Source organism: Antennarius striatus, chromosome 12 (genome assembly GCF_040054535.1).
Source record: "Antennarius striatus isolate MH-2024 chromosome 12, ASM4005453v1, whole genome shotgun sequence".
NCBI lineage: Eukaryota > Metazoa > Chordata > Actinopteri > Lophiiformes > Antennariidae > Antennarius > Antennarius striatus.
This window is the reverse complement of record NC_090787.1, coordinates 18,966,030-18,978,924: the sequence shown is the minus strand read 5'-3', so window position 1 is coordinate 18,978,924 and position 12,895 is coordinate 18,966,030. Positions and strand designations below refer to the sequence as shown.

The window sequence follows — 12,895 nt, the reverse complement described above, 5'->3', positions numbered from 1 at the left end:
AAATGCAGCTTTTTAAAAACGCTGGCCAAGATGGATTGTTTTAAAAACGCTGGGTCTGTGTTGTCGTGTGGACAGCGTATCCCCGGGACTTTTTAAAAACGCTGACATCTTGCCTGCGACGAAAACCTCTGTGACATCATATTTATGGGCCCAAAACAAAACACGGAGGATTCCTATTGGATAAAATTTGACTCAATACTGCCACCACATGGTTTGGTGTTTGGCATGCTTATAGCTGTCTTCGAAAACGCACTGGTGCATTTACGTGTGGACGGAGATTTTTTTAAAAACGCTGTCGTGTGGATGCGAATCGTTTTCGATGCGTTTTTAAAAAGTTGTGTTTTAAAAAGAATCCATCATCATGTGGACGGGGCCTAAGGTTATTTAGCAAGTGTTGATTGTATCCTGTGAGAGGACCTCATTTACAGTTAAACAAAAGGACAAAGTGTGTGTTTGTGGGGGTGGTGGTAAACAACAACCCTGTGGAACAAACCTAAGGGTGACAAGATGATCAAAGGGTTTAATTGCTATTCCCTTCTAAAGACCTGAACAATGAAACCAAAATTTCTTCCATCCATCCATCCATCCATCCATCCATCCATCCATCCATCCATCCATCCATCAGTAGTTTGCAGACAGGCAGGTCTCCTAGCAGTAGTTCACAGACACACAGGTCTCCTTCCAGTAGTTTACAGACAGGTCTTCTAGCAGTAGTTCACAGAAAGGCAGTGATCCTCCCAGTAGGATGGACCTCTTCGAACTATGACCACTATGATGGACCTCTTCGAACTCTTCCTGCCTCACCGTGTTTCCTCAACCACACTTGACTAATGGATCGTACGGAGCCTGTGTGTACTTCACGCTTCTGTCAATGTGTCCATCCCAGTGGGCCGTGGCTGGCAGCTGTCTGACGCATGCAGTGACTCAATGAAGGCTCCGTCCGCTGCGCGCCATTGCTCCTTCTTCCCCACTCTTCTTCTTTGCTCGCCTTCTGCCAAATCCACCCACACGGAACCCATAGATATTTCTCGTCCCTGACCTCACGTGTTCTCTCGATGTCGGCCTAGCACTGGATGATCCTGATCTATGATTGATCGATTATTTATGCATTGTAGTGGGTCAATCAAAACCAATTATGTCATGATCATAGGCTTGTTCTGAAGGCTGGAATGTCATTAGACATTGGCTCAGGTTTCGGTGTCATTTCATACCGTGTTTAAAGGTTATGGACAGACTGTGACGTCACACACGGTCCTCCACACTCACAGCTCTTACCGAGCACCTATTGGTTGATAAAGAACCTGTGTTAATGAATATTTAGAGAGTTACCGATTTCGTGTGAGAAGAGGTTCTGCTTCAAAGTGGTCCTAAAACAGGATCATGTGGTGTGTGTGAAAACATCTTTAACGAAGGTCATATTTGCGCCTTAAACACTTATATATAAATGTATATTTCAATGCCACCACACCAAATAGATTAGGTTAGAGTAATGCTGACAGCAACAGCCCTAAAATTATAATAAACATGAGCAATCAATAAATGATTGGAATTCCTTAAATGAATTGTATTTATCCAGTACCTGCAACACAATGAGGAACACTGAGTTATATTGCCAAGAAGAGCTGTGAGCAGGAATTCACAGCTGGACTCACCAGACCTGTTCTTCATTACACAGCTGATGTTCAGTGATCAATATTGATTGATTTGTGAATTTATAATATAAACTTGTTGGGTTTAGCAATTATCTAGTCTGCGTTAGATTTTTTTTGGATCCTCTGACAATGTGCATGTTTTAAACAAGGTGTGAAGATGTAGAGATAGACTGGATACCAGAGCAGTGATGGTGATTGTTTTTGAGTTAAAGCACATAGATAACACACATGGTCTTCAGCTCATTCTCAGAATGTCCACGAACAGGCCATTCCACTGACGATTCAATACAGTGATGGTCAGCTGACTGTGGACCTGTGTTCTCTCAGATGTCCCTCTTAATTAGGGACATGGCAGTCAGCAAAAAATTCTGAGCATTGTTCCCATGAAGGACACACTGGGATTGTTAGTCATCAGATGTTTGTGCGCTCTAATCATGGCCATTAGCGGGCTGGACCAATTAGTGCAGTGTGCCTCAGCTTCAGTGAACTCAAACTGGGGGTGGAGAGAAGTTCTCTGGAGGCCTCAGCCTGACAGTATGAATGTATACCAGACATGTAGGTAATTGTAGACTGACTTCTGTTTCAACATGTGAAAGACTGCATCACAGGTAAACTAACATTTGTCCAGATCATGTGTGATGCTGCGTAACTACATTTCTGATGTGGAGGCAAAGTGTTGGTTGGTTTCTGACTCATGGATGTATTGTCTTACCTGAGCAAAAGACAGTAACGTGGTCAGTACCCTAAAGGTTTGCACAATAATTCACTTGTCTCCACCCTTTAATCCACTCCAATGAATCCACTATACATTACAGAGGAGTTTGATGGTTTTTTGCTGGGGGACAGAGGTTACCCAAGGCAACCGAGGCTGCTGACCCCTTACACTGATCTAGGCCCTCAACAGAACTTCATCTGGGTTCACTGCAGGAAGAGAGCCCAGGTGAAGATGACCAATGGCTTGCTGAAAGTCCATTTCCAGTGCCAATATCACCTCAGGAGAGAGCTTGTCATATACTTGTGCACCTCACAGTATTACCACTATCAGGGGAGAACAATACCCTACTCCACAAACTGAAGATGCCGATGATGACCCTTTCCACCTTCCTGCTATCCAGGACGGCAGAGCAGTGAGAGACACCATCTGGCACAATCAGTTCAGAGTCTATGTCACCATCACCATACCACAGCAGGCAATATAAACATACAATACACATTTTCTTTGGTCATATTTATTTCTTACAAAGTTAGTTTGTATCATTCCAACAGTTAATGTTCCAATAGTTCACATAATTCACCTGTGACCATCACCCACTAGTAACTTGTGCTCCAGTATTTCAATGTCCAGATCTACCCTTCTAATATGGTGGTGCAAATAAACAATTTCTTCATCTGTTTTCTGTATTTCTTTTAGACAGTGAATTCTATAAACTTCTTTAACAGATAGCTGTGAATACATGAGGACATTAAAGCATACAGTTGCATATGAATTCCACAGAATGAACCGCTGGTGTTACTGAGTGTCTACTGTATCTCACTGTGCAGTGGATGTGACGTTCTCTTCTGCTATTGTCCAGCCAGCTCTGTTAAAAAAGGATGATAATGTGTTAATACTTCAGTTGAGGGTAAATGTTCACCAGAATGTTAAGCAATGGGAAGAGAACTATCAGTAACCTAAGATATTTGACAAACTGTTCTTCAATTTCTTGTTAATTTCTTTTTATCAATTAATAACTCCTGTGTGTATCATGTGACTAAAACAGATAGAAAATAAAACTTGGAATGCGTAACAGCTGTTATAAGCAGCACATTACCACAGCTATTGATGTAAGAACTAAAGCAGGCTATTATCAAGGAAACCATGCAAAAAAGCTAGACGTCAGGTCTTAATTTCAATTTTTATATAATATAGGTATATGCAATGTTATGAATATTCTTCTCAACTGTTTTTGTAACTTGCATATGCCGATTTACTGTTTTATTTGCGTATCATTAAGTTTTATTTACATATCATTTACATAGGTTTATTTAACAAAACTTGATATAGATGAGAGCTAGTTTATGTACAGTATGTGAAAAGAGCATTATCTTGGCAATAAAACAACTGAACAGTCGAACGTCCACTATATTTACTGTACAATGTTAAACATAATGACAGTGAGGAGGACCCCTAATGAGATCATGCAGAAGTCTGACCTGTGTGAAAAATACGTTTATCCTTCATTCTAAGCTGCTGCCATGTGCTCTTGCTCGCGGGATTGCACCTAAATAAAATAATTTATAAACTACCATTCCAGCTCTTTTCCTCAGTAATTTTACTGTGATTGTCACGGACTACGTTTGAACTTAAATTCCCACACCATCTCCTTTTTTGCAGCTGCAATGCTGTTGCTCTTTCTTCTGGAAATGTCCTCAGTCTTCATCTAAATAAATTAAAATCTGTACTTCAACTGCCATAAAGCGCTGCGGAGCGCTTCTCTTTCATAGCAACGTCGCCTTGTGATCCTTTGATGTCGGCTCTTCCTATCATTGTGAAGCAGTAGTCACCAAGCATTGGATTGTTCACTAATAGAGAACGTGAGCTGGATTTCGACCGTTGTGAGACAGATTAGTTTTACCCTACTGATGATGTGTTGTAGCAATAGACCAACATCGTTTATGGTAGAGAAGGAGAGCTGCTGTCCTCAGCTGAGGATATTGTTGTACGGTTGAAAGAATATTTTGAGGATATCCTCAATCCCGCTGCCATGTTTTACACAGAGGAAACAGAGGCTGAGACCTGAGAAGTGGACTCGTCCATCACCCAACCTGAAGTCACCAATGTGGTTGCCAAAATCCTTGGTGGTAGGGCACCAAGGAATTTGGTGAAATTATCCTAGAAATTAGCCCACACTCCTCTTTGGATTCAGGTTAAACATTCTTGATGCCAAAGTCAAGGTTTAGTGACAATCTTAAAACTCAAATTCATCTTTCGATTTTAAGTGCATGGATTTGGTTATTTTGAAAAGTATTATTGTGGAGCCCTTTTGTGTTTTCTAAATGTCTGTATTTTATTGATATATTTTTGTATTTCTCTTGTGAATTTTCATTTTATCTTGACTTAATATCATTTTATAACTGTCATATCTATTAAACTACAGGTAAAATTACAATATTCCATGATACAAATTATTTCAGAAAACTAAAATGAAAAGTATGTAAATAATAATAATAATAATCCACCTTTAATTGTCCACACAATGGGGAAATTATGTTTTCTTCTCCAGTTTTGTACATGCATATATATATATATATATGTGTTAGTCAGCATACACACACAAACATTGTATACAGGCCCCTGAACACAACACACACTAGGGGCCTGTAGGCATGCATTTAATGACAACGAGTACAGGGAGGTGGAGGGACGGGTCGCAACTTCGGGGGTGTGCCCCAATGAGCAGCTTGTGGGGGGGACGGCGCCTTGCTCAAGGGCGCCTCGGCAGTGGCTGGGAGGTGAACTGACACCTCCCACTGTCAGCTCACACTCCAAAGATGTCTGGCTGGAGCGGGAATCGAACCGCCGATGGCTGGGCGCTGTCTGGTTCCAAGACGTCCGCTCTACCGCTGAGCCACTGCCGCCCCATGAAAATGTTTCAAGCCTTTTTTATTTTGATATTTATAACTTACAGTTCAAGATTACAAATTATATCTCGTCAAGTCTGTGTAATGCATGTATTACGTTCACTAAATAGTGGATTTTCCTGAATTGTTAGAATTATTGAAACTAGAAAAAAGGGGGGCTTGAAATATTTCAATGTATGTGTAATGAATCAAAATTTCATTAATGCTTTTGAATTAAATGAAGGGAAAAATGAACTTTTCCATAATATTCATAATTTTTGAGATGCACCTTATGTTTTAAAATCTGCTTCGACTTTTCAGACTGAGGTAAGACTCCCATGGAGTGAGTCTTCCTGTCAGCAGACACTGACACCAACAAACACCACAAATGACATCTTATTGATGGAGGTAACCATACAGTTATTCCAAGTAGGAGTGGTTAGCACATGTGATGAAGAAACATATTTATAGGGTAGTGTTGTAGTTACACAGTGATGTGATTGGTTCTTTCAAGGTGTAATTTAATTTGCTAATGTTTATAATGGTATAATGACTGGTTCTCGTTCTTTTCCAAGTGTTGGTGGATTGATACAACATAACCTGAGACCGGATCTAATTTTTTCCTTGTTGGTGGATGGATACAACATCAGTTGAGACGGGATCTCGTTCTTTCCCATGTGTTGGTGGATGGACACATCTGCTGAGACCAGATTTCATTCTCGTTGGTGGAGTAAAGACGTAGTTCATGTGTACTTGTGACTTTTGCATTTCTTTTCATTGTTCATCATTGTTTACGTAACAAATATAATTAATTATGAACAGGTAATGTCTGAATGTCTATTGGTTGATAGAAATGTTTTTTTCATAATTTATGGGGTTTGGAGCTTTTTTTACAAGGCTGGAACAGATTAAAATTATTTTAAATCGGAAAATGTTGTTTGACTTACAGCTGAGTCACGGAACTCGTATCTCGAGGTTCTACTAAAACATCCAAAACAAGTTCTCCAGTTGACATTGTCCTTGTCATTGAAGTTCTACTATCTAACACTACGGTGGAAGACAAACTGTATTGTCAGCCTGAAGTCTCTGCTCACTGTGTACTCTCAGTTTACAACAAGGGATCAAATGTAGAATTCTTGGTCTCCTTCTTCTTGTGTCCTGTCCATTTCTTCAGCTGGTACACTACTGACTTTGCAGCTGTCACAGCGGTCCATGGAGACATCACTGAGACATGGAGCACCACTTGTATTCACACCAGTGTTTTGCATGTGTGACCCCACGAGGGTAGAGGGAGTGTTGATGGAGAAGCTGTCGGCAGTCCAGCGTAGTGTGGCTGACTTGTAGGCCTTCTCTTGGATGTCAGGAGAGGGGGACGGTCCCATGTCTGCTGGCATTGCTGATGATTGCCAAGAACTTTGTGGAAGGATGTATGCAGAGACCACTGTCAGGTCTACACTGCTGCCTGGATTCACTTTGTCCCCTGTGTCCACATTCGTCTCCTCTGCTCCAATCAGAGTATCCACATTGAGTCGGAAGGGCGGAACGAGGGAAAAGCTCCTGTGGAGAGAGCGACTTCCACGATGGGGGCTGGGAGAAGGGCCAGGAGAGGAGGAGGTGGAGTGGGATCTGGCTGAGCCTAGGTCAGGTAGCGAGTAGAGAGACCCGGACCATGGGCCTCTCCACTTGCCTCTCCAGCTGTTTGGATGATACTCGTCAGCCCACGGCTCATTCTCATCTGGCTCTCCACAGACCAGAAGGTGGGAACTGCCAGGTGTCTGGTGTCGGAGGGACCTTTTCCGATGGTGGTGCTGACGGTTCCTGTGGGATGCAGCACTTCGAGTGAAGGTGGGTGGAGCCGAGGATGACTCAGCAATTGTGGAAGCGTGGCAGCAATTTTGTTGGTTATGGAGGTATGAACCTTGGATCTAAGCAGGAAGGAAAAGAGAACTAATGAGAATGCATCCTTAAATACCGTGTGTGTGTGTGTGTGTGTGTGTGTGTGTGTGTGTGTGTGTGTGTGTGTGTGTGTGTGCTCTACTGCAGCAGACATTCCAACTTGAATGCACGGATGGAACCAGACACACTAACACTCACTTTAGTCCTGCATGTCCACCAGCCGTGACGCTCCACTTGGCGCATTTTCATGCCCTCTGGAACCTCTGGCGTGGTTCCAGAGGGCATGGTTCTCGTACTGTCCCTAGACTACTGCAACTCACTTTGTTCAGGCTGCCCCTAAAAGTCACTGAAGACACTACAACTAATCCAGAATGTTGCTGCCCGTGTTCTGACCAGGACCAGTACCAGTACCAGAGACCATAATTAAGGTGGCTTAGGCTGCTTAGTTCTTTTTCTTATAGTTCTACTCTGCTGGAGACTCCACATCAAGACACATTGAGCTCGTCTTTCCTCCTCCTTCTCTCTGACCCTCTCTGTTACTCCTCCTCTCCCTCTCCAAGTCTTTAATCACACCCCACTATCTGCACTTCTTCCCTGGAGTCTCTGTGCTGTATGTACTTACAGGTTTTTCTCAGGTTCACCACACATCTGCCCATCCGCTGTGGACCTGCTTTTTCCATCCCACCAGTATCACCCCTCCTCTAACCATCGGCTGGGGTCCTGCTGCCTTTCTTTCTCTGTGCCATGGTTCAGTAATCCATGCAGCTTTAATTGTGCTTTGAATTTACCAACTACATGATGGGGAACATGTATTGAAGACAACAACCCAGCAGTCGGTGAACGCAGCCTGACTTTCCTGTCCCCACCTGCATCAAATTGCCTAACCTTAGCCATAAAGACACTGACTGACACTGACTTATTTGCCACTCTCTCTGTCTCTTTCCCTTACCCTGTCCTTATCTACATTGTATTTCTTTTCCACCCAACCGGTCAAAGCGGATGGCTGGCCAAAAGAGTCTGGGTCCCATCCAGAGTTTCTTCCTCAATGAGGGATTTTTCCCCGCCGCTGTCATTTATGCTTGCTCTGGATGGTTCTGTTGGGTTTTTCTGTCATTTAAAGTGCTTTGAAATGTCTGCTGCTATTATTAAGCGCTTTACAAATAAAACTTGATTGATTGATTGATCATGTTTACACCTGGACTTTGCTGTTCCACCTTTTCAAAATGTTTGCTTTAGGGTCAGGGTTACCACCACAATTTATAAAGACTACAGAGAAATGAAAGAGTGTGTCTCCACCTCCCAAAGTTCTGTCTCGTCTCAGGTACACCACCATCTTCCTGTAGCACGCATGTAGCGTTATTGATAGTAGAACTTTCTGGAATATCACACAATACTTTCCCGAAACATGGAAGTTTATGTCAGTCCTCTAAACACACACACGTGGACAAAATAGTTGGTAACCCTCTGTTAATGAACGAAAAACCCACAATGGCCACCAAAATCATTCGAAACATACCAAAGCAACAATAAATAAAAATTATTGAAAATTAAACAATCGAAATAAAACATCACTTTGGAATTGCTGTTCGACATATTTCTTTACATAACAAACTAACAAAACAGGCATGGACATAAATGATGGTTTTCATAACTTAATATTTTGTTGCACAACCTTTTGAGGCAATCACTGCAATTGATTTTCAACATGATTTCTGCAGCTGTCAATGAGACCTCTGCACCTCTCAACAGGTATTTTGCCCCACTCCTCGTGAGCATACTCCTCCAGTTGTCTCAGGTTTGAAGGGTGTCTTCCCCAGATGACCTGTTTCAGCTCTTTCCACAGATGTTCAATAGAATTTAAATCTGGGCTCATACAAGGCCATTTCAGAATAGTCCAATGCTTTTCTTTTTCTTTTTTGGCTGTGTGGTTAGAAGACCCATGATCTGCGACCAAGCTTTCTGAGGCAGAACATTTCTCTCCAGAATGCCTTGATAGTCTTGAGATTTCATTGTACCTTGCACAGATTCAAGACACTGCCAGATACAGCAAGGCAGCCCCAGAGCATAACCAAACCTCCTCCATGTTTCACAGTAGCGACAGTGTTCTTTCTTTCATATGCTTGATTTTACTGTCTGTGAACATAGAGTTGATGTGCCTTACCAAAAAGCTCTAGTTTTGTCTCGTCTGTCCAAAGCACATTCTCCCAGAAAGCTGCTTAGAGATCGTCTTATAGCCTTTACCTTTACCATGCGGGTCTTTAATTTTCTTTCCAAGCTCCTGAGATAAACTCTCTCCTTTGCTTTCTGCTGTCCATGATCAGTGCGGTACACACCATGTCACCAAACAACACAGTGACTATTTGTCATCCTTTAAGTAGACAGAATGACTACTTATGAGATTCAACACACCTGTGATGCCAATTACAGGACACACCTGAGTTATTCATCTCCCTCCGGTCAATTTTTTTCCCAATCTTTTACAGAGGTACCATCATTTTTGTCCAGGCCTGTTTTAGTAGTTTTTTTTATTTTTTATTATGTTGAATGAAAATTAAAAAGTGATGACTGATTCTGATTGTTTAATTTTCAATAAATTTTTATTTACTGTTACTTTTGTACGTTTCAAGTGTTTTCAATAACCATTGTGGATTTTTTCATTAACAGAGGGGTACCAACAATTTGGTCCACGTGTCATCATCATCATCATCATCATCATCATTATTATCATCATCATCCACACCTGCTCTGTTGTTTTTGTAAAGGCAGCGTACTAATTCTCCCACTTGGATTTACATTCCGTGGATGTTGTTAAATATGTGTTCTGGACTACTCATCTCACCCTGTAGGTTCTTTCAGGCAATCAAGACTCCCTCACACGGCCGACAGAAGCAGAGAAAGGGGTACAAGGTAATGCTGGGGTTCCAAAGAGTCTCCCAGCGCTCCTGGTTCTCATTCCAGCCAGGGAAGTAGCTGGAGAATTCATTGACCTCCAGAGGAGCCATCATGGGTATCACACCTCAATTCACCTAACGCTCACAGTAAGACTATTGTTCAAAAAGTCCTCACAGCATCTCTGCAGTCTGATCAATACCTACAAAATCTCCAGTTTGGAAAGTAAAGAGCAGCAAACTTCTGCTTCTACATTTAGCAGGAGCATTTAGCATTCCATTCCATATGTTGCTCATTATGTTTGTCTTCTCTTAACAACCAAGGGACCTCCTCCTCTTCACATTTCTGGTCTAATTCCTCTGTCAACTGGCTACGCAGACCGATAATAGCAGCAGCAGCAATAAGGTTCTACACAGCAGCTTCCAGACAGTGATACAGAGCACATGAGAGAACAGGAGTCTGCTATGACTCCACCACCCAACACCCGCTGAACATACGCTATACATGACAAATATCTGCATGTCTCACAATCATGAATGCAATCTTAGTACGCGTAAACCTCAGCTTATGTCGTTAAATGGTTCCAGTCTCCAGGATATATTGAAAATATCCATTAATGGGGCAGCAGTGGCTCAGTGGTAGAGTGGGCGGTAGAGTGGGTTGTCCTATGATTCAAGATCAGCGGTTCGATTTCTGCTCCCGCCCAAAAAAAAAACCTGGAGGTGAGCTGACAGTGAGAGGTGTCAGCTCACCCCTGGAGCACTGCCGAGGCACCCTTGAGCAAGGTGCCGTCCCCTTTACAATTGCTCATTTGAGGCGCACCAAGAAGGAGCTGCCTGCCACTCTACCTCCCTTCCATGCCTACAGGCCCCCTTGTATGTGGTTGTGTGTATTACAGGTGCCTGTATACACTAATATGCATGTGTGTGATTTGATTGACTAACAAAAACTAGAGTTTGAGTTCTTAATTACCCTTCGGGGATTATAACAGTGTATTAAATTAAATTAAAAATTGAAGTAATTTAATGGTTTACTAGTGATTTTATGATTACAGTATTTGTGGTGGGCAGACGTAAAATGAGGTAAACTGGATTTTAATTTTGCATCTTTTTAAAAACTGACGTGTAATGGAGAAGGACATTACAGTGTGCCCTGGGTCTTCGCAGTAAATGTGTTCCAGGAACCACATGCGATTGAGTAATCCATGATTGCGATTGCAATCTATCTTATTATTTACGGTAATTTAAACGTTTATGAACCCACCCCATACAGATATTAAACCACCTTCAATCTGTTTTACTTTTTCCCACACTCTTATTGATTTTTTACTTATTTCGAATAACAAAACAAACAAACAAACAATAACAAACAATAATAAATACACCAGAATGGTGTGAACACTATCCAAAAAGGAATAGGAAGAAGTGTAAACTTGTTAAACTCCTACCCCCCAAAACAGAAAAATACTCATTACAAAATACTAGCTGATAATATTTACAGAAGTAAATCAATCATTTAAACTGCACAGTAATACAAAGATTAAAATAAAAAAAATACAGTAAGTAAAACAGAAGGAGAAAAAACAAACAAATAAAACAGTATAGTGATCAAATGAGGAACAGTAGACCTTCAACTGAAAATGTCTTAACTGTTAAGTGGGCTGAAACAACAGACCTGAGCACTTTTGTGTCTCACGAAAGTCCGGGACTGACGGAACGGAGCGAACTTCCGGGTTCCGTCAGCCAATAAAATGCACGTGTGGTATCACGTGATGACGTGGAGTCGCAAGCGTTGATGGGCGAATGTGCAAGGATGCACTGTACTCGAAACAACATAAGCTGATGTACAGTTGGATTTATCCAGTGTATACAACCTGTAGATTTAGAATCCTCTGACTGACTGCTTCTGATATTTTACAGTCACTATATATCCTTCATGAATCTTAAAAAAGGTGTACTTGTAATCATGAATGCAATGAAACTTTAACTGAAAAGTTTAGCCAGGAAAGGCCAGAATTTCAGAGCACTGAAAATGAGATGGGCTGGTCTCCTGAGAACACCAGCATCTCCTCCATCAAAGGTCTGAGCTGTGGCCCAGCTGGTGGAACGACAGCTGGCTGCAGTACAAGAAGTAGAACAGATGAATATACACACGTGTGGATGTACTGGGCTCTCAGCTAACTGCTCAGGGGCACATTCACAGAGGGAACCTAGTATACAGTGTTTGCTAAGCTAACATGCTATCATCCACTCACTGAAACTGAATATATGTGACAGAGTACAGAATGAGTCCAAGTTCTTCTTACTCCTGCTACATCATCATCATCATCATCATCATCATCATCATCATTATCACCATCATCATCCGCGCCTGCCCTCTGCCTCAGCCCCCCTCCCCCCATACAGGCCTACTTGGTATCCTTTTCTTACACTCTTCTTCATTTTGTCTCTTTTCTTCTGCCACCTTCATGCACCAGGGGTACCCCCCACACACACACACGCACAGGAAGTAAAGAGGCAGTGAGTCTGCTGTTACAGCTTGGATATGAAAAGTGTGTGTGTCTGAGTGTGTGTGTTGCACACATTGGTCCACTCCCACAACATGACAGGATCAGGATGCTGAGAGTTCTGTTGGATAGTGTTGGTTGGTCCCCGACCCTCAGCCGGTAGTCCGACCTCAGACGCCCAAACAGAATGAACAAACTAATCTTCCATCATGATAACAGGTCAAAAACTGGCTCAGCTGTGACTCGAAGCCGCTCAGCAGAAAAATAACATTTAGCTATTTTGATATGAGTCACTTTTCAAGCATAGCAAATATTTATTGTTCCAGTTAGTTAAATGTGAGCTGTAATACTC

General features: G+C 42.1%; 1 protein-coding gene across 5 annotated transcripts in view; it reads right to left on the bottom strand.

Moving 5' to 3' along the window:
- Window positions 1-3,091: 3,091 nt before the first annotated feature.
- LOC137604601 (protein FAM124A) overlaps window positions 3,092-12,895 on the bottom strand; it is a 49,115-nt gene continuing 39,311 nt past the window's right edge. For all 5 annotated transcript variants that reach the window (XM_068328449.1, XM_068328450.1, XM_068328451.1 and 2 more), the window contains 2 exons: window positions 6,200-7,177; window positions 3,092-3,232 (listed from right to left, as the gene is read on the bottom strand). In XM_068328449.1, coding sequence (XP_068184550.1) covers window positions 6,374-7,177 — 804 coding nt within the window. In that variant the 3' untranslated portion in view covers window positions 3,092-3,232; window positions 6,200-6,373. The remainder of the gene's footprint in view (window positions 3,233-6,199; window positions 7,178-12,895) is intronic.